At 40.1% G+C, this 24,754-nt stretch overlaps 1 protein-coding gene across 5 annotated transcripts; it reads right to left on the bottom strand.

Annotated features, from left to right (window-relative positions):
- Positions 1–346: 346 nt before the first annotated feature.
- Positions 347–24,713, bottom strand: PALB2 (partner and localizer of BRCA2). Of its 5 annotated transcripts, none has more exons than XM_082644205.1 (13): positions 24,504–24,713; positions 22,632–22,691; positions 22,173–22,275; positions 18,031–19,500; positions 15,328–16,148; positions 14,896–14,967; positions 13,002–13,163; positions 11,785–11,870; positions 11,371–11,532; positions 9,830–9,946; positions 5,778–5,865; positions 3,201–3,349; positions 347–826 (listed from the first exon to the last, which is right to left on the bottom strand). In XM_082644205.1, the coding sequence occupies exons 1-13, from the start codon at positions 24,576–24,578 to the stop codon at positions 616–618; spliced, it is 3,576 nt and encodes a 1,191-aa protein (XP_082500331.1). In that variant the 5' UTR covers positions 24,579–24,713; the 3' UTR covers positions 347–615. The 5 variants fall into 5 exon arrangements, with proteins under 5 accessions (XP_082500331.1, XP_082500332.1, XP_082500333.1 ...); XM_082644206.1 differs by having other exon boundaries at positions 15,328–16,001; XM_082644207.1 differs by having other exon boundaries at positions 19,300–19,500.
- Positions 24,714–24,754: the final 41 nt, after the last annotated feature.

Here is a 24,754-nt window from a genome sequence, read left to right as displayed (position 1 = left end):
GCAAAGGTGAAGATGATGTACTCAGTACAGCTGTGTTGTTGACTCTAAGTGACTCTTGGGAAAATGCAGGCACTGGTATCAAGGGTGCACGTGAGAATGAAAAAGCACAACAGCATTTCTAAATTAGCGTTTAAATAGGTAGATATGTGAAAATAAAGTATTGTACGTAGCATAAAAAGTAATTGCGTATTAGTATACTGAGTTAACTGAAATTTACTTTTACTATGCAAGCATCATTGACTAAATATTCTAGTTGTAAAATAATTAGTTCTTGTTTCTGAAAATGACCTTTATAGGATAGGAAAAAATATGCTAAACAGGATGTATCAAAATAAATATTTATTAACATTTGAAGCTTTATGTAGATACACCTTTAAAAGCAAATGTGCAAATGTGAGGAATTACAAAAATCAACCTAAAATCCGTTTCCCCAAATAAGTATAAATGAACATTCAAGATTAGTAGGGCCCCTACCAACAGAGTAAAAAGTCTGTCTGAATGAATACAGGTAATTATTTTAAATGACTTTCAAATAGTCTCCTTTATAGTAACAATTCCAAAAAGTACTAAGAGGCTAAAAATATCCAGAACACGGTGTTTCAACCTTACCCTAACTTAGTAGTAGCGGTATACAAATATATTTCCATCTTTTTGTCCAGCCAGCAAATGAGAATCTGCACCTGACCATTTAACAAAAGACCAGTTCTGGTCAGAGATAGGTGGAAGGAGAGCAGTGCAATGACCTAGGAGTAAGTCCCAAGTGGCAATGGTTCCAGAAGTTAATACTGCTGCTGCAAAATGATCTTTCACGTCACCTTCCAGGAACCTAACAGCAAACAGAGAAAAGACAATTCAGATCACATATCAAAAAAACAGACAAACAGAAAAAACCATGAAAAAAAACAGGCCCAAACCATGCTCTCAGGAAGAACAAAATTACCTGGAAATAGGAATGCCTGTGTTTGCAATCCAGGACTGCTGGCTATAATCACTAGAGACCCTGCCTGTCTCTCTGATGCACCTCTGTATCCCCTGCACACCAGCTCACAGGGGCCTGCCGCCCACTCCTCAAACCAGCTGAGCTTCGTCTCACCTAATTGTCTCCGCTCTTGCTCTTCCCTCTTCTTGGCAGCTCTAACCTCAGAGCTTAGCCTGGCTGGGTTTTGGTCATCATTCAGGCCTGTCACCTCCGTAGAAAGGTCATACCTACTCAGAGATCTGAGAGCGCACACACACATACACTCTGCTCCCTCTCTATCGCAGCACCTCTGTTTATCTTCACAGCACTCCTCACTATGGGAGATTCGCCTATTTCCGTGTTTGGTCCCACAAAAATGTAAACATCATAAAACAAGTCTGGTTGTCTTTTTAAGACAGGGCTCTGCAGTCAGCTACTGGGGTTTGAATTCTAACAAAGAGATGTGCAACCCTGGCAAGTCATTTAACTTCATCAGTAAAACAGAGATATGATGATATGAGTACCTACTTCATAGGACTGTTGTGAAGTTTAATGAAACAGTTGATATAAAAAGCTTAGCACAGTACCTAACACATAGGAAGTGCTTAATAAAAATTAATGATTATTCCTTACTGCCACATCACCAGCACCTTGCACAGAGCCTGGTACACAGTCAGCCCTCAGTGAATATTGTGAGTGAAATTAATGATGTATTTTATCTCTGGCTCGCACCCAACTTTGTATAGCTGATTCCTAGCCCTTCTTTTGAAAATCCATCAAGTTTTCCTTGACAGTCTCTCCCCAACCCTCCACTGCCAATTAAGGTGCCTTTCCATCCTTTGTGCTCCCCAAAAGTGCAAGCCTCATGGCACTGTGTGCCCTGAAGAGCAGTCACTAGTTGTTTCTTTTTTGAATGGAAAAAGGTTTATTGCAAAGGCCAAGCAAGGAGAACAGGTGGCTTGTGCTCAAAAACTCGAGCTCACTAGGTTTCTCTTCTAACTCCCATGAGATTAGAAATAGTAGTGCTTCCTACAGGATTGGCACCAAATAGGCTTTCAAGATTTACTAAACAAATGGGTTTGAAAAGTGACAAAGGAAATGCTTGACCAGGTAGTTATCTGTATCCTCAATTTCTAGGCCAATGACTATGGTTCTCTCTTTATAGCCAAGAAAACAAGTGTTATGCAAGCATATATTGAAGATGAGAGTTCTGAGGTTCTTGTTGAGCTAAGAGTGTATGCAGAAATGCCACAGCTGGCTAAGTACATAGGGAGAGAGACTTTTAGACATGCCATCATCTTGCAAGCTTTGCACAAGATCCAAAGAAACATAGAAATATACATTGTAACTATCAAGGTTCCTTACCCTTGTGAGTTACTAAAGCTAAACTTTGTGATCCTGATTTACCAGGTCTATTTTCAAACATTAATAAAGGCAGTCTTTATAAATGATACCTTCAGATGTTGCTTGGTTCGCCTAATATAAGCACTACTTCAGAGCTTCACATAGCTCAGAAAACTGTTGGGATGACAATAACTGTGGCATTGGTAAATAGATCTTCTCATCAGTCAACAGATAAATATTAATCAAAAGATAAATATCAACTGCCTCCATGATGGAGGTTCAGTCAAGATTTCAAAGTAAAGATATCTTTGTACATTTAAAACTTCCTTAATTTAGGTTTCATGAAAAGAACATAAATTATAGTAAGTTTTTTGTAGAGAATATTAATTACTTTGTATTTGAAATGTTTTGGGTATGGGAAAAAACAGGGCTTGAAAACACATAAAATACCTATCCAGTGCCATACTAGTGGGGATCATAGGATGTAGGGAATCTGAGGTTTGACTCAGATCTACTCAACTTCATACTTCATCCCACTTCTTTTTTTTTTTTTTTTCCTTTGCGGTACGCAGGCCTCTCACTGTTGTGGCCTCTCCCGTTGCGGAGCACAGGCTCCAGATGCGCAGGCTCAGCGGCCATGGCTCACGGGCCTAGCCGCGCGGCATGTGGGATCTTCCCGGACCGGGGCACGAACCTGTGTCCCCTGCATCGGCAGGCGGACTCTCAACCACTGCGCCACCAGGGAAGTCCCCCCCATCCCCCTTCTTAACATTCTTTACCATGATCTGTAGTATTTCATGTTTCCATTCATGTCAGTGACACAAAAATATCTGGTTTCTGTATTTGCACAAATGCTTCTTAAAATGTCATACTCATTAAATGGCAATAACACACTTGCCTTCCAGCCTGCCCTTGAGGAAGGCAGTAGAGCATCACACCCACACTCAGGGTCGTCTTTGGGTTAATCACAATCAGCTGAAACACAGGGCTTCCCAACAACTTGCTCTCTTTGGCACAAGGGTGACTCAGAACAACAAACAGGAGCCCCTGATTTAGGAGAAAAATTAATAACCAAGTAAATCATCAAGAGTATGTGGGGAAAAAAGCACTGGCAGAGACAAAACTAAAGAATTACAGGAACGGTCAACAGGCTCTTAAATTTCCAGGATTTAATCCCTGGCTCACTCTTTTCCAGGCAGAACTGTTGAGGGTATCACTGAGCTGGACTTCTGGCTCCTCCAGCAGAGGGCTCCCCATGACTTTACAGCCAGTCTTTGCAGGCATGACTAGCTGACTTACCAGCTTCCTCCACTTTACAGCCTACTAACATCTCATGCCATCTCTTTGGGAAAATGCTGGCATAAGAAAAAAGGGCATATAAACACATGGAGGGAGTCCTCAGACTAGAAATGTTCATCTGTAAGTTGGTTTTTGAAAATTCAGAATACATTTTCTCATAAAAACAATCTTTTAAGTGGTGACTGCATTTTCAGGCCAGTTTGCAATAGCCTATTTATTTATAGAGTAAAAATGACCAAAAAAAGACACCATCACCTATAGTTGTTTCTGTGGGAAAATGTGTTACAGACCTCTCCTGGCTTTAAAATTACATATTCTAATAATAACATTATCGTGTGTGAAAATATATGTCACACATACATGTATATATACATATATATGTATGTTGTATGTTGAAAGTAGTTATTTTGGGGGGTAAAATAGGGAAAATTAATTATAGGGCCATCTTAAGATTAATAACATTCATTTCTAATTCATCCATTTCTATCAATAGAATGACTGAATTCTTATAATGAGAATGAATTACCTTTATAATTAAAAAACAACCAAGAGTCAAAAAATGTTACATGCTATACACTTAACTAGGGGTTGGCAAACCGCGGCCTATAGGTCAAATCTGGCTCAATGCCTATCTTTGCATGGCTCATGAGCTAAGAATGGTTTCTGCATTTTGAAATGGTTGGAAAAAAGAGGAAGAACATTTTGTGCCACATGAAGATTATATGAAATCCAAGTCTCAAAGTTTTATTGTCCAAAAAGTTTTATTGGAACATAGCCACACGATTTGTTTACGTATTACCTCTGCTGACTTGGGGCTGCAGTGGCAGAGCAGAGTAGCTGCAACAGAGACCATGTGGCCTGCCAAGCTGAAAATATTTACCATCTGGGCACTTTACAGAAAACGTTTGCTGATTCCTGTACTGAACTATTAACTATTATTTCTGGAGGTTGGCTTCATGGAGAAATTTTACTTCCTATCTTATACATTTCTGTGTTAAATGTTTTAATATCAAATAGGCATTAATGTTGTAATAACAAAAATGTAAAATTATTTAAATGCCTAGTAGGTACATTTAATCATTCTAGAAATAAATTCAACCCTCTTATTTTAAGATGAAAAAAGTTAGCCTCTGGGCTTCCCCGGTGGCACAGTGGTTGAGAGTCCACCTGCCGATGCAGGGGACATGGGTTTGTGCCCTGGTCTGGGAAGATCCCACATGCCGCGGAGCAGCTAGGCCTGTGAGCCGTGGCCGCTGAGCCTGCGTGTCCGGAGCCTGTGCTCCGCAACGGGAGAGGACACAACAGTGAGAGGCCCGCATACCGCAAAGAAAAAAAAGTTAGCCCCAAGATAATGTGATAGATTATCTAAGATCACACAGCATTTTCTTTGTGGCATATGGGATCTTAGTTCCCTGACCAGGGACTGAACTCATGCCCCCTGCAGTGGAAGCGTGGGTTGGTTGGTTGTAAGTTGGGGGCCTCTAGGGAAGTCCCTAAGATCACACAACTTTTGAGTTCATTTCCACAGATGCTGCTAGGCTAGGGAAAGATGCATCCTTTGTGTTCAGAGCTTCTGGGTGCTGATGCTCACAGAGCTGCCACTGCGACTGGGCCGGTCAGTCTCCACACAGCGCTGAGCTGGCTGCTTCTGCCTCTGCTCGTGGCTCAACAGTGGATACTCAGGCAGTTATCCCTGACTCCTGGACAAATACCTTCACCCTGTTCAGATGTTAACACTGGACTGTAAGCCAAGTCCATTAACGCAATGGCTAAGAAGCTGTGTTGGGTTCTATATGAGAATCCTAAAGCCTCAGAGAAAAACATGTCTAGGACCATTTAATCATCCTTCCTAAGGACATTCATTCACATCATAAATCATTTATGGCAATGTGGTTGGGAGCCGAGTCTGATAATAGGCATACTATTTCTAGGTACAAATTCACAGCTGGAAATCAAGGTTTGCCCTTAAGTCATACAGCCAGAAATTTTACCCAGTCATAGTGTGCCATCACTTATTTTCACTGATAAATTTTAAGAAAGAACAAACACTGCTATCCAATTTTGAAAAAAAATAGGCACCAGGAAGGGTCAGGTAATTACTACTTACTAAGTTATTGCTCTCACTTAGGGAGGCCAACAGTAACACACAAAGTGGTCCCAGGAGATCATTACTTACCATTTCAGAATAAGCTTTGTGACAGACTGAAGCTTGGTAGGAATCACCAATGTGCATCTTTTTCAGGAGTTGACCAGTTTTTAAATTCCTTGGACACCAAAAATAAATAAGTTGTAATATTCTTCCAGCAAATTGGTTTTCACATAATGTTCTCTTATTTATCACAGAATCCTTTAGGAGGTGCCCAAGGGAAAAACTAAGGGACACAGCACCTTAGTTTTGTTTAGCCACCAATTTAGCTAAAAATAAAACTATAGTTTAACTTTGCCAACAGTATAATTTAATAGTTTAGCTTTAGATCGAATCTGCTATGCCACGAGGGATAAATCTTTTCACATTCCATGAGAAAAGTTTTTCATTATCTCATTTTACTTGTATTGAAATTAGGCACATGGCATAGCTCTATTATTATGATTTTATCACTCTTCTTGTTATGCCTGTATTTTCCATGGAAGACAATGGTCAGGAAACCAAATTTGGTTAAGGGAGAGACTACACCTAAAATAGACTTATAATTATGTCTCTATAATATACGTTTATACTAGAGCTAGACCAAGATAGTGGAGAGAAAAGATAATGTGGCTAGTCCAAGATAATGGAGAGAAAATGGACTGAGATGGGATAAAAAATGGAAAAAGGAAGACAAGAGAGGGTGAATACAAAGAAGAAAATAGAGTTTGTTGGAACCACTCCTTAGCTTTATTGAGGATTTGTGACACTGATTAACTGTTACCATGTTACTCTACTGGTGAGAAACTTTCAATTGGCTCCCCATTAGCCACAAGATAAAGTCCGAATTCTTTTTCATGGTACTGATAACCCTCGTGAATCCAGTGCTGCAATACTATATTACTCAATGCTCCCTTACTTGAAAGCTTCTCATTGTCTGGACAAAATATTGTGCATATTCCTGGCTCTATATCCTTGTTCAAGCTATCCCTTCCAACGCGCTCCCCATTACTGACTAATTCTCATCCCTGTTATTGACAATGTCCATCTATTCCTTAAGGCCTAGATTATGTCCCATCCCCTCCCAGCTATATGAGTTCAATTTAGACTCCATCACTCCTCCCGGTCTGCCCCAGTCCACAGAAATCTCCTCTCCTCCAATTCCCTATAGTACTATCCATAGGCCTCATTTTTTATTTAATATATACTGTAATAGGGTATAATATATTCATTCAACAAATACTTCTGAAGTTTCTATGCACGAGGTACTGTGTATAAAAACTGAAGAAAGAAAACTAAATTATCATGTACTTATGCAAGGTTTTCCTCATATGAAGAACACCAGAATGGTTTATCCCTTACTGAGGTTAGTACAAGTTCTGTATTTAGTAATTGCGCTTTCCCCAAATCCCAAAGCACTTTGTTTAAATCTCTATCACTTTGACCTTATGTAAATTGTAAAGGAATTATATACTTTGAATTGCAAAGCAATCTTATTTCCCTACTAGATTTTAGGGGCCTTGGGACCAAAATTCGTATCTGATTCATATCTGCATCTCTCACAGAGAATGGTACATAAGTAGAGACTCAAATACCTAGTAAATAATTGAAAGATGGGTGCTTTGTTAATATAGCTTGATCAAGATTAAATATTTAGACCTTCAGCAATAGTTTCAAAAAGGACCACTGAACCTTGATTGTAACATGAATCACTTTAGACATCTAACAAATCAGGAGGTCAATAGGGAAGGTGAACAACTACTATATGTAAATGTGAAGTTATACAGAGCCCAAAAGGTAAATGATAGCTTTTGGTAGACATCTATGAGTAACTACTCTAAGCAAGGAGCTAAGACAGACACTGAGAATAGATATAAGATACAGTACCTATCTTCAAGGACTTTCATAATACAAGGTAGTACATGCTAAGTTAAAAATAAGGGCAATATGAACTCAGAGAGGAAAACATCAATGAGGGTTGAGGTGCTACAACAGAACTTAAGGCAACTTAAGGCAAACTTAAACTGATACTTACAGGTTAAGTATAGAGGTCCCTTCCTAGCCTCAAATTCCATTGTGATCCCTTATCTATGAAATGCCAAAGGCTGTTATTATTAGAAGGGGGGAACTGAAGGATGGAATGAAAAAAGGGAGTGAAGGAATAGGGAACAGGTGGAGAGGAATTTTTGTGAAGCATAAGGGAAATGAAAGCTGCAAAAAGCAAAATGGGCCCCCACTGAAGGTTTTATTTTTGGTGGCGGGAGGTAGGAGGACTGGGAGGATGAGTATTTATAAAGTAATAGTATAAAAGATGATCTGGGGACTCCCCTGGTGGCGCAGTGGTTGAGAGTCCGCCTGCCGATGCAGGGGACACAGGTTCGTGCCCCGGTCCGGGAAGATCCCACATGCCACGGAGCGGCTGGGCCCGTGAGCCTTGGCTGCTGAGCCTGTGTGTCCGGAGCCTGTGCTCCGCAACCAGAGAGGCCACAGCAGTGAGAGGCCCACGTACCTCAAAAAAAAAAAAAAAAAAGATGATCTGGAGGTTGAATGTTGATTGATGGCAAGGAGACCAATTACTAGATTATATTAATAGTATAGGAGCCAAACAATGAAAGTCCAGACTACAGAAATAGCAAAAAGAATAGAAAAGACAAGTTTTATTAAGAACACTGTTCTCAAACAAGACCTATGTGTGGAAACCCTGAGGAAAGTGCCTAAAGTGGAAACCTGCTCCTCGAAGACAGCAGGACATCTGAAAACAAAGTCTTCTGGCAGATTAGGTCATGGTCAAATTCCAGAGGCTCCCTGGTGGGAAGGGGACAAAGTTTCTCTCAGGGGTCACACTTTCCTAGTTTATTCCTAGAGGGTTAGGACTGGAAAATGCAGAACAGCAGGTAGCAGTGACACTAACATCTTAACTTTCTTTCACCAAGACCCATTCTGGCCCTAAGGGAATAGTTAATGGAGAAGCCTTCTGAGAAAAAAAAAAAAATCAACCTATTCTCCTACTACAAATTAACCTTACAAGCACCTGTGGCGGGGTGTGGTTCTCTCCCATGGTCAGGAAAGAGAGGTGGCTGGGGACTCTTCGACTTCAGTTTCCCTACCACAAATGTGTTAATTTGAATCCTGAAATCATGTTTTATACATCTAGTAATTTTGGATAGTATTCTAGACATTATGAATGACACATCACATAAACTGCATTCTGTTAGGTTCCTCTGAAGAATATCGACTTTTTTCCCCCTAGTAAAGTGAAATTGGCTAAACTCAAATTCCAAATGCCGAAAACTCGGTTCAGTTCTTTTTGCTTTACCTGGGCTGCTTCAAGTCTGTCCTGCATACATGCAGTTTAAAGGTCAGCCAGATATTTAGGTAGAGAATATAGCCAGAGTTTAGGGCTCCTTCTCTGGCTCTCTACTTTTTGGGATTTTTCTTCCTTGCTTTCTAGCTGCTGTAGTTACCTTGATCTCTATCCTTCGGTCCTTTAAGCCAGCAGGACAGAACATTTTCTATCAGGCTCTTAATAACTGAGTGTGCAGACTGGGGCCTGCCCGTTGAACAGGAAACTCGCCCAGTGACATTTCCTTCTTCTAAGTATTGAACTTCCTCCAGCATATTTCTTATTTTCTTGCTCTTTAGTGCTTTCAGATAGTTGATTTTTATATTTTGTGCAGAGCTCATTGGTATTTTAAGTAGGAGAATTAGTCTGAGAAAGCTACTCAGACATTAGCTGGAAGCAATACTTTTTTTTTTTTTTTTTTGTATTTTGGCCGTGCGGCGAGGCATGTGGGATAACTCCCCGACCAGGGATCAAACCCGGGTCTCTGCAGTGAAAGCGCCAAATCCTAATCACTAGGCCGCCAGGGAACTCCCAGCAGTAGATTTTTGTCAACAAAAAGAAATTTCATTTATTTTAAAATTGTCTGCTTGGACTGTCTGAATTAATCTTGTTAAGACAAGTATATAGCATTTGATAGTAAACAAACAAAAACACAATCATATTTACAGAGTTTCTTATTTAATCTTAATAACCCTGTGAAATTAGAGGTAAATCCTTATATTACAGATGAGGAAACTGAGGCCCTCGAGGGAAAGCTTACCAAATAACAATGTTGTTCATTATAGTGGTACCAAGCAGAGCTTCCTGCATCCCTTGAACCTCAGCAAAAGTTAGTATAGTCTCTTCAGGGTGCATCAAAAACTGTTTTTCTTTGCTTCTGCATTAAAAACAGTATTAAAAATCAGCACTTTCTACCAAAGCAGTTTCTAAGCAGCCCTTCTACATATTATTGAACTATGCATAATAAACACTAACCTAATGCCAGAAAAAAATTTCAGCCAGAAAACACATGTATTCTAAACTTTCTACAATGAACATTTATTACTTTCATATTACCTACCTGGATATATTGCAAGCACCTCAAATTCATCATATCCAAAATGAAGCTCACCAGCTCTCTCTTTAAACCTTGTGTTTCTTTCTGCACTGCTATCTCGACTAGCCGTTCCACCACCCACCCAAGTGAGCAACCCAGAAACATGGACTTTATCCTTGTGTCCTTCCTCTCTATTTACTCAATCACCAAGTCCTAATGACTTTATCATCTCATCTCTCTCAAATCCATCTGTTTCTCCCCATCTCCACTAATGCTTTCCTAATTTAAGCAAACAATTATTTATCTCTTGCTTATTTTACTGCAACAGGTCATGGATTAAATGAAACAAACAAGGTCCATGCCCTCCGTTATTAGGAAAGACAGATAAATAATCACAATAGGGCTTCCCTGGTGGCGCAGTGGTTAAGAATCCGCCTGCCAATGAAGGGGACACGGGTTCGAGCTCTGGTCCGGGAAGATTCCACATGCCTCGGAGCAACTAAACCCGTGTGCCACAACTACTGAGCCTGCGCTCTAGAGATTGCGAGCCACAACTACTGAGCCTGTGAGCCAATTACTGAAGCCCGTGCGCCTAGAGCCCATGCTCTGCAACAAGAGAAGCCACCGCAATGAGAAGCCCGCGCAACCGCAACGAAGGGTAGCCCCCGCTCGCCGCCACTACAGAAAGCCCACGCACAGCAAAGAAGACCCAACACAGCTAAAAATAAATAAATAAAATAAATAAATTTTGAAAAAATCACAAAGTGTAACGAGTGTATAACAGACATAGAGGATGATGCTGTGAGTTGCATTTTCAGCATGTTGAATTTGAGGTATCCATGAGATGTCTAATAAGTAGGCATGCAGGTCTAGAGGCTGAGAAAGAGCTCAGAGTTAGAAATATATGTTTGCAAGTAGCCAGCATCCAGATGGTACCTGAAGCAATGGAAACCGAGTTTGTGAAACCAGAAAAGGGTATAGGATCTTGAGGTATTTGTAATACTTAAAGGACACACAGAGATGTCAAGGGAGACTGAAGAACAAACTACACTTGCTGAGCCTCTCTGCTCCACTGCCTTCTTCCCTGCCATGTCTGGCTCCACCCCCCTGAACTGCTTCTATGTTATAGCCCAGTATTGAGGCAGAACCTGCTATACTACACATACAGCAGAGAAAACAAGATGCTACTGATTCAGCTCTCTCTGAAACCCTATGATATAATCATTCTTGATCTAATAGTTAAAATCAACCAATGCTTTTCTTACCCTCCATCTTCTGCAAACGTCATGATTTCTACTTGTTGATCACAAAGGGTCCCACTGCTACTGACTAGCCTCCTCTTTGTCAGGCCAAGCACAGCTTTTATATTTCCAGAACTCAGGAGCACTTGCTTTTCACTTTTACCATCAGGAGAACAAAGTAGTGCCCTAAACCAAATATAAGGAAAAATGCGGAGATGTCAGGAGTAAGTCTTTAATATTAAAGAACTAGGTTCAAACTTTAAAAGGAAACTTCAGTTAGGGATGTCATTGATGGTTTTGTTTGTTTGTTTTTTAACAAATCTCTCTTTAGACTAAATTTAGATTCTTTCAAGACTCAAGACTAGGTTATAACTTGTGCTCAAAACAGGCTGAGAAAGATCAAGGGAAAGAAAAAAATACTCCTTGAGAATTACATACCTGATTTCTCTGATTTCCAAATTTCCCAAAGCCACACACACAAGATTACAAACATCAGGCACTAGAACTATCTGTAATACTGGGACCTAAATAAAACAAAGCAGCCAAAAATTATATTTGGTTGTTTCATCTTTAATTAATCTAAATTTTCCAAAATTTGTCACATTCCTTTCTAGTGTCATTATATCAGGATAGTTTCCAACATTTGAACAAATGTGAAAACGTTCAGCAAACACCCTTTTTATAAGCTTAAATCCAAATAAGCTATGTGCATAATAGTGTTTACTGTGGCATTTATTTAATACAATCTATGCTCTAGCAATGGGAGAATAATTAAATAAATTCTGGCATGTGGATGAATGGAACAATATGTAGCCATTTAAAGTAAGTTTATTCACTGAACAAATATTTATTGAGCAACACTCTGCAGAGTACAGTGCTAGAAGCTGGGGGTACACTGGAGAACAAGAATGAAATGTGCCAAGACAGTGGTAAATCTTAAGCATTCTCACCGAGAAAAAAAAAGGAAACTGTGAGGTGATAGGTGTGTCGATTAACTTGATTATGGGAATGCTTTCACAGTGTGTATGTATATCAAATCATCACATGTCTACATCACAAATCTACACTTTAAATATATTACAATTTTATTTGTCAACTATACCTCAATAAAGCTGGAGAAATAAAATTCAAAATAAACAAATAAGTAAGTATGAAGAATATGTAGAAACCAGGAAACATGTTTATACGGTAAGAAAAGGCAGGCTTAAAAATTTTAGGCACACTAAGATTGCAACCATGTAAGATATGTACAAAAGTAGACAAGGACAGAAGAAAGTATATACAGAAAAAAAGCAGAAATAACATTTTGGTGAGAGGTAAGGAACAGAGGTATCAGCAAGTTTAGAAGTCAGAACAGATATGAAATTCCATGCTCCTCCAGCAGGTGTAGTGTAAAAATCCATCTCTGGATAAACATATGATAAAGCAAATAAAGCACAGTGTTAATTGTAGAGACTAGATGCTGGGTATATGGGTGCCCCCTGCACCACTTTTCTGTATGCTTGAATATTTTCATAATAAAATGTTGGGTAAAAACTGCATCTCTCTGCTCTGTCTTGCATAGTCATAGATCCCATATTTTTGGTAAGCTGCACATCTATATTACCATGCAAATGATTGGAAAGATCTCTTTCAGCTATAATATTCTGACTTACCTCTGCGAAGTGCCAGGAATAAATTTTTTCCCACTGCCAAGTATCCAGAGGTTTCCAAAGAGAAACTACGTATTCACAAGCAGTTATGATACACCGCTCTTTGAAACCAGCTATTTCCCACCACATGGCACTCACATCCACAGAACAGGAACCTGAAGGATTCTGACACAGAATGGCAACAACAGTTATGTTAAAGGGATCCTTGGGGGCTGTTTAATAAAAAGAATAAATATGAAAAGTAATGGATTACAAGGATTAGATGAAATACCAACTAAATGTAATTAAAATTTTATGCAGGTCAAAAGAAAGAGCTTTGTGGGTCTTACGTAACTACAACAGTTGTCCATACACACTTACAATGATAGATTTAAAAACATGTAGCTCCAGACTGGAAAAGATTCAGATTTAACCACAAAAAAATAGACCATAAGAACTAACTGGAACATTAGTTCCATAAGAACCTTTGGAAATTAAACATTCTGATGAAGCACCCATGGGTTGAAGAGGGAATAAAACTGAAAGAACATATTATTTCTAAATGAACATGCAGAATGTGGTGGCCAAAGCAGTATGCCCCAACCCCCCGAAACAAAAAACCCCCCAAAAACCTATAATTATAAAGGTATTTATATATATATATTTTTTTTTAATAAAGTAAGCAAGCAACTCAAGAAGTTAGTAGAACAGTGAAATAAGCACAATGATAAACAGAAGGAAGGAATTACTAAGGATAAAAACAGAAAAAAATAAAATAGGAAATCAAAAAACTCAATTAACAATCAACACAACCAAAAACCAGCTTTTTTGGAAGACCTATAGAATGGACAAACCTCTTAAGTCTGATATAGGAAAAAAAATACTTTTATATAGAAATGGGGAGTGAGAAGAGAGAGGCTTAACTGCATATACACAGACCAAAAAGCTATATGAATAATAAATAACTTTTTACCTACAAATTTGAAAATATGAATGAAATGGTTGATTCCTTTAAGAAACTAAGTTATTAAAACTGATTCATGAATAGCTTTGAAACAACATAGGTATCATTATGTGTCTTTTATAGAAAAGGAATCTGGGGCTCAGAGGCTAAATGATTTGTCCGTCACACAGCCAGTGATCCGCAGAAATAGTTTATGTGGATTTAAAGCTCTTTCTTCTACACCAGTTGTTCTCCACTAGAGGCAATTTTGCAACCCTCCCCTGGGGGACAGTTAGTAATATCTGGAGACACTGTTGGTCATCAGTACTGGGAAGGGGGTATTACTGGTAGAGACCAGGGTTGTTGCTAAATACCATACAATGCACAGGCCAGTCCCCTACAAGAAAGAATTATACAGCCCCAAATGTCAACAGTACTGAGATTGAAAAACCCCGCTCTACACCATCCTATTTCAAGTATAAAAAGTTAACCAGGACAGGGGTCTAATCCACTTCTCAGGATTTACCAAAATATCATTAACAGAATATTATAATTTATATTTCTCAGAACCATATATAACACATAGCATATGAAAATTAACCATTCACTATGTCATAACCTAGAACTGCTATCCATTTTCTTACAAATCACCATAAGTGATTCTTCTAGAAATACTACATCATTTGGGTAGGAGAGTCATAAATGACCCCCCTCTCTCTGTCAAAATACCTGATTTAAAATTTAGATACGGAGAGTTAAGTTGTTCTTGGCAATAGCTTGACATATAAACTTCTTCTTCAGATCTCAAAATATATTCACAGGTAAATATTGCAGAAAACAAAGAATTTAAATGTTTTTCTGAATCTATTCTATCAAGTTTTTCTAATGATCAAATTCTTCTGCATTTTCCTATCAATTCATCACATTTTTCACATGTAAGACACAAGACATATTATAAGTTAACAGTCTTCCAACCTTTAACTTTGAAACCAATTGTAGGGTGCCTGGGTTTAAGCTATCACAAGAAGGAACGTCTGCTATTTCAGTCTGTGGAAACAAAAGTCACATAATTAATTTATACTTTATGTAGGATATCTGCCTGCATCACTCACTCATCAAACTATTTCCTATGTTTTATTTTCTATGGTAACAGCGGCAAAGTTCCAAATGCAACAGCTTCATTGATAACAAAGAGAATAGGATCCCTTATATTTAAAAATATATATATTTTTAATGAATCCTAATTTCCCCAGATGAACTTAATGTTGATAGTGAAGCCATATCACAGAAACATGTTAAAACATTCTTAAACACTGAGGAACTGATGTGTAAGGTGGTCACGCTGTCCATATTCACTAAGATACTTCATTTCTTCGGAGAAAATTTCACAAAGGAAGCAGTCTGTACCTGTTCAGTGGAATGTTTCCGTGATTCCTGGCACGTGTTTCCACGGAGCTGATTTTCTTTGTAGGTTGATGACTCGATGGGTAGTGTTGCTTGGGGACCAGCGTCACAGTCACGGGAAGGCTGTCCTTCCCTTCCTGCCACATGCAGGCTGCTATCTAATTTTGGTGGGCTGCTCCAAAATTGTTTATGGTCACTAGCAAGGCTGACTGTGGCTTTTAAGTGAGAAAGCTGGGCTGTAGAGCAAGCTTGTCCAACAACCTCTGCAGACACCTTTTCTCCATGGGCTTGGGAGCCAAAAGCTGGAGTAGAGCCTAAGACGGGGAAAGCGGGTGAGCACAGGTCTGCTGTCGGTCTGTCATCATCATGAGATGCAACAGTATTTACAGGAGTGAAAAGTAAAATGGATGAAGAAAGGCCCTTCACCTGAGGCTGGCTTTTTTGGCTTGGCATTTTAGGATGTGCCTTTCCTGGCAGGATGATCAGCTCCTCTTTCCCATCCTCCTTTTCTATAGTGATTTGTTTAGGGGTCGGTTCCTCCACAGCAACACAATTTCCCCCTTTAAGATGTCCCTCTCCATATATTTTTGATCCAAAAGGCTCCATCAGCTTTTCTGAGCAAGACTTCAGTTTTTCAAGCTTAAGAGGCCCAAAGTCTTCATCAGGTAACTGAAAGTCTGTGATTTTGAGAAAAGGCGACAGATGCTTTAAATTTAGCATTTCACTCTTACGAACTGGAGAACTGAAAGCATCATCATCCAAAGGTAAATACACGTAATTACTGTAAGAAAGGGAGTCGTCTTTGTGACAATGACCTTCCTTCTCTAAAACAGAAAGCAACAGAACAAATACCCAACAAGAGATATTAATTCCCAATGAAGAGTGAGATTCTAAACTCCAATATAGGGCAGAGTTCATTACTTTTCCCACCCATGACTCTGAAATCTCAGTGACCAGTTCAAAAATCAGCCATAGGTTAGTGGTTCCCTAGCAGCTCCTCCTGCAGGAGCAAAATCAATGTGGTGCTGACAGCACTAGCTAGAAGGGAGACGGGGGTGGAGTCCCAGCTCTGCCACTGACTTTCTGTGTTACCTTGGGCAAGTCAATTCACTGCATTTTCTTTGTCCCTTCTACGGGAACTGGACTAAGAATCTCTGAAGTCCTTTCTGATCCAGAACTATGATTCCAACAGGCTACCAGAGTACAGTCTACAAAATGCTGGCCCTTCTCACTGAAGAAAACTTAGTCCCCTTTTCAAGCAAAGAGTAATTGACTAGACTTAGAGCGACCGGAATTCTGTATCACTCAGTGTAGCTGCATCCAACACCTAATAAACAGATAAGAAAGCTGTGGTTCATGTATACAATTGGATATTATCCAGCCATAAACTGATGCAAGCTACAATGTGGGTATATCTCAAAAACTAGCTAAGTAAAAGCAGCCAGACACAAAACGTCACATATTGTATAATTTCATTAATATCAGATACCCCAAATAAGTAAGTCCATAGAGATAGAATAGACTGGTGGTTGCCAGGGACTGACAAGAGGAAATGGGAAGACACTTAATGGGTATGGGGTTTCCCTTTAGGGTGATGAAAGTGTTTTGGAACTAGATAGGGGTCATGGTGACACAACACTGAGAATGTACTAAACGTCACTGAATTGTTCACTTTATTTAAAAAGGTTATTAACTTTATGTTATGTGACGGTCACCACAAGAAAAAATTTTTAATGTACCTGCAGGTTACTGAAATCACAGCAGATTATTTCAAAGTATACAAAAGAACATTTCAAGTTTATTATCAGATTGCCCTACATTCCCATTCCTTTGTTTTCTTTTTGGCCTAAAAAATGATGATAAAAAAGTCATGATTATTATTTTTAAATTAATGAATTGTAGCTCATACACCAAAGCCTGCATCCAGTGGTATAGAGCAGCTGGCTGCCTGTTGTGTAAATAAAATTTTATTGAGACGATCACATTTACATATTGTCTATTGTTACTTTCACACTATACTCATGTAGCTGTGATGGAGCACAAAGACTGTACTTCATATCTGGCCCTTTACAGAAAGTTGCTGAGCTCTCACACAGAACTGGAGTGAATGATCTAGATTTTGTGCTCAGCTTATCAGATATAACTCCTGAGTAAATGAATAAAGAAGTTTAAATTATAACATGTCACTTGATATCCTTCAAAATCTGTGTCCTACAAAACTCAGAGAGACTGTATTAGATATTTTACTCCCAAAAGTGGCTCAGAACAATTGCATTTTGCTAGACAAACATCCCTAAGAGTTCGTCAGTGGACTCTTACTCTGACACAGATTTAATTTTATTTCAAAAACATTTCCTATATTAGTTACTTCTCCCCATGGATAAAAGATTGTATGGTACCTGAATAAACACTAATTTTAGGTAAATATCCAATATATTTTCTAAGTGTCAACTTTTTCAACCATATTTGTGAACTCTGGCACCATCCAGCTAGGGTTTAATTCTGACTCTGTCATTTTAAAGATAGATACTTTCATCTCCTTGCCTTAGTTTCCTCATCTGTAAAGTGAGGATAAAAATAGATTCTACCTCATGTACAGTTGGTGTGATGATTCAGTGAGTATAACATTTAGAAAGTGCCAGGCACATAGTGTTAGCTACCACCACCATCAACCACAACTCAATTTACCTTTACTTCTCTTCTTACCATGAATAATTGCTTTTTCATTCTGATCTTTGTGCAAGGCAACTTCTTCCTTGGACCTATTAACACCTGATGTGCCAGAAGTTGGCAAAAGTAGTTCATGGTGATCTAACAGAGGGGTGCAGACTGACTTTCTTCTTCCTTTGCGTTTTCTACCAGATGGCTGGGTAACCGCCTTCCTAGGAAAGTCATCTTTAGTGGGGCCAGCAGGAGAGTTGACTTCAGTTAACGAGAGAAGTTTCTGAGGACTTTTTGAACTTGGTTGTTCTGCGTACGTGTCCGACATCTTAATTTCACTTTGGTTAGTTTCTTCATTGGAAACGTTTAACTTTTTAGCAGATTCCTTATTTTTATTTTTAAACCCCTTTTTTCCAACACCCAAATGACTTTGTATTACAGCCTCCAGTGCTACTTTCCTTTGGCAATTTGACATGCGTCGTGTTGTTCTAACATAATATTCTGCAGGAAATAGAAGGCCTTCAAGCACTGTGCAAGAATGTGTTTGATTTTCCGTAGAAACAGGAGAAATTACTTCTAGGCTAAGGCTCTTAGACTGACTTAGAACTTCTTTTTCCAGAAGACTTTCATTTCTACCACTAAGAGCATCATTGGGAGATTTAAAAGACATCTCTGTGTGATTTTGTTCTTTTAAGTTTTGGTTTTCATTTGCCACTAAGTTATCGTAGGTGAGTTCATTTATAAAACATGAATTATTTACCTTCAAGTTAGGACTTCTAGGAGGCTGGCCACGTGCACTTATACTTTTGTTTACCCCTGGGTTATCTGTAAAGACAGTCATTTTTTCGTTTTGTGTCTCTAAGTTTACAGGCGAAGAAGGGCTAATGTTTTTTAAACTGTGAGTAGTAAGTTCACAGTTACTTTTAGGAGGCTCATGCCCGAGGTGCTGACCACTACTGCTGACTGATGGAGCATGTAAAGGAAGAGTAGTCACCCTGGGGAAATTATTTCCTCTTAAGAGTGCATCAACATCTCTCTGGGGTTTGGCGTTTGACAGAATTAATACACTCCCTACGTTAGTTCCTGTAACTGGGGCTGGAGAATCGGGAATGCCAGACTCAGGACTTGACAGGTAAGTTCTTATCTCAGTTACAGGTGTCTTAGGATTTTCTCTATTGATTTCTTCCTGTTCCTTTAGTCTTTTTCCAGAGAGTATGAGCGAATCAATGTCAAAGAAAGACTCTCTCTCCTGTGAAATAAATGTTCTCTCCTGTTTCTTTCTTCTCCCTAGCAGCTTACTCTGCCTTTTCTTACCATCAGGGCCACTGACACTGTAGGGAAAATGTTCTTGGATGTCATTTGATCTTTGTACGCGTGATCCTTCTGCTGGGACTTGTCCAGGGCTAAAGGACTCAGGCTCAAGGTCAAGTGTGATAGGTGTCTTTTCTCCAGTTTCTTTATCGATGTGGGTGTTGATTTGTAATGTGTCACAAGGAGATACTTTATTTTTAGGTTCTGAGGAGAAAAAATTATATAGTTAATATTTTCCTTTTAAAATGACATAAAAACTATCCCATATTTATTTTTAAATATTACATATAAATACTACCAAACATTTATTTAAAAGAGAGTCAATGGTATTTCGTTCAGACAGATCAAAGTTCAAGTTTTTCATGATCTGATGAACTATAATAATATTAAGTAAATGTAACAAAAACGGAATTGTGCTGGAAAAATGATTTTTAAACTAAAAGATTATCTATTTTTTTTTTTTTTTTTTTTGCGGTACGCGGGCCTCTCACTGTTGTGGCCTCTCCCATCACGGAGCACGGGCTCCAGACGTGCAGGCTCAGTGGCCATGGCTCATGGGCCCAGCCGCTCCACGGCATGTGGGATCTTCCCGGACCGGGGCACGAACACGTGTCCCCTGCATCGGCAGGCAGACTCTCAACCACTGCGCCACCAGGGAAGCCCGAAAAGATGATCTATTCTTTATTGCAATCATCTTTTCTCTTAGTTTTGTCTTCCAGCTTCATTGAAGTACAACTGACAAATAAATATTGTACATACTTAATGTGATGTTTTGGTATATGTATATATTGTGAAATGTTGCTACAATCAAGCTAACATATCCATCATTTCACATAGTTACAATTTTTTGTGTGTCATGAGAACACTTAAGGTCAGCTCTCTTAGCAAATTTCAAGTATACAATACAGTATTATTCCTTTTTTCTTTTTTTTGGGCCGCACAGCACGCAGGATCCTAGTTCCCCAACCAGTGATCAAACCTGTACCCGCTGCAGTGGAAGCGTGGAGTCTTAACCACTGGACTGCCAGGGGAGTCCCTACAATACAGTATTATTAACTATTGTCACCATGCTGTATGTTAGATCTCCAGAACTTATTTATTCTGTATAACTGCAACTCTGTACCCTTTGACCTACATCTCCCCATTTCCCCCATATCTCACCTAATTTTTTACTTCGTGTCTTTTTTTTGGCTCAAGTAATGTTCATACCACTTTTCTTATTTTTTTTTGGCCGCACCACGCGGCATCTGGGATCTCAGTTCCCTGACCAGGGATTGAACCTGTGCCCCCTGCAGTGGAAGCGTGGAGTCTTAACCACTGGACTGCCAGCGAAGTCCCTACAATACAGTATTATTAACTATTGTCACCATGCTGTACAGAGAAGTCCCTCATACCACTTTTCTACTTCATTAGCCTCCAATTTTATGATTATAAATTACCTGACTTCTAACATAAGAAATGATTATTGTTTTTTATTAAAATATTCCCAGCCAGACTTTTTTCTTTGTGCATATATAATTTTAAAAAATCATCTTTCCGGGCTTCCCTGGTGGCGCAGTGGTTGAGAGTCTGCCTGCCAATGCAGGGGACACGGGTTCGTGCCCCGATCTGGGAAGATCCCATGTGTCGCGGAGCGGCTGGGCCCGTGGGCCATGGCCTCTGAGCCTGCGTGTCCGGAGCCTGTGCTCCGCAACGGGAGAGGCCACGGCAGTGAGAGGCCCGCGTACCGCAAAAAAAAAAAAAAAAAAAAAAAAATCACCTTTCCAATATTTAAGCAATAAATATAATTGCTAAAAGTTAAGAGAGGAAAAGAGCAACTAAATATGCAATCTAACTGAAATAGTTTATTGCTCACAGAATGGGAGAAAATATTTACAAATAATGTATCTGATAAGGGTCTAATAGCTAGAATATATGAAGAACGCTTACAACTCACCAATAAAAAGACAAATACCTAATTAAAATATCGGCAAGGACTTGAATAGATATTTCTCTGAAGAAGATATACAAATGGTCAACAAGCACACAAAAAGATGTTCAACATCATTAGTCATTAGGAAATGCAAATCAAAACCACAATTAGATACCACTTCATATCTACCAGAATGGTTATAATTTTAAAAATAGAAAATTACAAGTATTAGCAAGGATGTGGAGAGACTGGAGCCCTTGTGCATTGCGGTGGGAATGTAAAATGGTACAGCCACTGTAGAAAACAGTTTGGCAATTCCTCAAAAAAGTTAAACATAGAATTATTGTATGACCTAGAAATTCCACGCCTAGGTACATACCTGAAAGAACTGAAAATATATGTCCACATAAACACTTGTACATGAATGTTCATAGCAGCATAATGGCCAAAATTCATAATAGCCAAAAAGTAGCAATAACCCACATGTCCATTAACTGACAAATGGATATACAAATTATGGTACATCTATACTATGGAATATTATTCAGCTGCAAAAAGGAATGAAGTACTGATGCATGCTTAGATGAATGTATAGATGGATGGATGACAGTTGAAAACTTTATGATAAGTGAAAGATAGTCACAAAACGCCACATATTGTATGGTTCCATTTATATGCAGTGTCCAGGATAGGAAAATCCACAGGGACAAAAAGCAGGTTAATAGTTGCCCAGGGGTTAAGGGTAGGATGGGCACAGGGTTTCTTCTAGGGGTGGTGAAAATGTTCTGTAATTAGATAGTGACTAGATTATACAATTTTTTGAATATACAAAGAACCACTGAATTGTAGACTTTAAAGAGTCTACTGCCACTCCTTATCTTCTGACTGTGAGAAAAAGAACCACAGGCAAATTTACCTGGGAAATGAAAAATAAAGCAAGTATAAGTCAATGGGCTAGCTTTACCTGTGTGGGTTAGCTGCGTTGAAACTTCCTGCTGGAGCAAGGAATCTTGTCCTTCTACTGTTCTCTTAATGGAATTCTTAAGCTTCTCAGCTCTCTGGGCACGCTAGAGAAAACAAAAGCAGCTCACGAAGCAATTTTACAAAAAAGAAATAGGGGGCTTCCCTGGTGGCACAGTGGTTGAGAGTCCGCCTGCCGATGCAGGGGACACGGGTTCGTGCCCCGGGCCGGGAAGATCCCACATGCCGCGGAGCGGCTGGGCCCTGTGAGCCATGGCCGCTGAGCCTGCGCGTCTGGAGCCTGTGCTCCACAACAGGAGAGGCCACAACAGTGAGAGGCCCGCGTACCGCAAAAAAAAAAAAAAAAAAGAAAGAAATTTTGGTTAAAAGCTTTATTAACCGAAGAGCTGTTTTTATATTCTTTGTACCACAACACCAATTTGAGAGAATAAGATTCACTTACCTGAAGGCGGGCCAGCGTCTTGCTGTATTCCCTTTTCAAGAATGCTAATTTTTCCTTCAACTGGAAGAAGAAAAACATCAAACAAAACTGAGCAGGTGGAAAGGAGGCATCAGAGAGAAGGGATGCGGTGCCTATCAAACACAAGCATGCAGCGCCCAGCAGGCCCCTCATCTAGAGGCAGTGGAGGAAACAGCACTGACTCATTCTACTTTCAGTTCTCACACAACATCAAGCTCTATAATATCTCAGCATCTCTGCATAAGTTGTTCCTATCACCTGGAGCATTTCCTCCCCAACTCACTTTCCTAATTCCTACTGATTCTTCAAGCCTCAGCTTAGATTTTTATTTCCCTGGGGTAAACTTCTAGGCCCTTCTCCAAATCCAAGTTAGGCATTCCACCTCTCCTCTGTGCTTGCTTTATCACAGTACTTATTACACATACTGTCTGTTTATTTCTCTGTTTCCTCCCATCTCACTGTGAGATCCTTGAAGGTAGCAGGGGCTGTCATCCTCAGACAGTCATTCGACTAATGAATCAGTCATTGGTCCAGGTAGCTCCAGCACCTAGAACAATAACTGATACCCACCGTGTGTCAGTTATAGTTCCAGGGGCTAGGTATACAGAGTGGTCAAGACCCCTGCTCCCAGACAGCTTACACATAGTGAGGGGTACAGATAATAAACAAGGAAACAAATAAACAGGTAAGATGATTTCACATGGTAATCAATACCTAGACAAACAGGGTGATGTGAGAGTGTCTGGGCTACAGGAGAATGGACTACTTTAGAGACAGTGGTGAGGAAGGCATTTCTGAGGACTACCATTTGAGCCCAGACCTGAAGGAGGAAAGAGCTAGCTTTGGGAAGATCACAGGGAAAGCAATTTGTCCAAGGTCACACAATTCATAAACGGCATGATTCACACCCATGCAGTCTGTGCTCTTAACCTCCATGCTAGACTGCTTCTCACAGCTTCCTACTTATCACCATTCTTATCAACGTCTGGGAATTAGCTTGTTGACTTGTAAATGACCTCTGTCACCCCCCACTGCAAGGCAGAATGGGATAAGAGGACTGATGAGTTATTGTGAATGAAGAGTTTCAGCACGATGCTTGGAAGAGCCAGCCCAAGATGCATTCAAGTTAACATTCGCCGGCCCACGTATAAGGTGTCATGTATAAGGATATTCAGAGCAGCACTGTTGTAGAAAGAAAAGCTGCAAACAACCTAAAAGGCTCTCAACAGAGTAATATGTAAAGAAAAGGCGGCACTTCCACGCTGCAGGATACTATAAAAAACTTTAAAAAATAAGGTAGGTAAACATGGACTAATGTGAATGTTAAACACGGAGAAGGAAAACGGAAGTTGCAGAACCATCCGGATCATACCATTTACGAACATTCACCTTTCCAAAAAAACGTATTGCTTTTTGGTGGTTAAAGAACACAACCGCACCCCTCCATACCCCCACCGCCCGTTCAACACGCGCACGCGCGCGCACACACACACAGGTGCACAAAAAGGTGTGAAATCCAGATTGTTAAGAGATTTACTTAAGGGGGTGGGGTGGGAGAAGCCAAGATTGAGAGTGTGCAAGGTGGGCTGGGGAGGGTGTCAAAGCGGACTTTAGCTTTATCTACAGTTTTACACTTTGTACTTTTGCATTTCTGCTGTAAAGAAATTTCGTTCTTCAAACGCCACCACAGGAGCACAGGGCTCTCCCACACTTTCACTTCCTGTGCCCCCTCAGTCCAGGGAAGTGGGTGAGAAGTCACTGCCGCCCTCTGATAGTGGCGTAAATAAAGACAGGCCTCAAATCCTGGGAAAGGGGATCAAAGTTCTGAGTCAACCCTTCCCGCATCCCCGGCACCTTTTCCTTCTCCTCACAGCTGAGGGGCTTCCCAGGAGGCTCTTCCATCTGGCCGGCGGCCAACAAAAAGAGCATCCGTCGCTGGCCCCGGGCCTGCGGATACGAGAAGCCCGGCTGGCCCTAGGCCCCGAGGCTCCCGGAGAAGGTACGGGGTGCCCGGGATCCAGTCGGCCCACGGTCAGCCGGCCCACGCGGGCTGGGCGCGCCAATCACCCCTACCAATTACATCCGCCACTCGGCCTGCGCACGCG

This window comes from Mesoplodon mirus (assembly GCF_964341445.2).
Source record: "Mesoplodon mirus genome assembly, chromosome: 15".
Lineage (NCBI taxonomy): Eukaryota > Metazoa > Chordata > Mammalia > Artiodactyla > Ziphiidae > Mesoplodon > Mesoplodon mirus.
The sequence above is the reverse complement of the archived record's forward strand: the minus strand, read 5'-3'. Positions and strand labels throughout refer to the sequence as shown.

What these genes read in the sequence shown, in the direction of transcription:
- PALB2 (XM_082644204.1), bottom strand. Translation starts at nt 22,802, where the DNA reads ATGAGGGGCCTGCTGGGCGCTGCATGCTTGTGTTTGATAGGCACCGCA. An exon ending in TTGGAAATCAGAGAAATCAG is followed by an intron (nt 11,533 to 11,784) that starts GTATGTAATTCT and finishes TATTTGGTTTAG; the next exon opens with GGCACTACTTTGTTCTCCTG. An exon ending in ACGTTTGCAGAAGATGGAGG is followed by an intron (nt 9,947 to 11,370) that starts GTAAGAAAAGCA and finishes TTTTTAATGCAG; the next exon opens with AAGCAAAGAAAAACAGTTTT.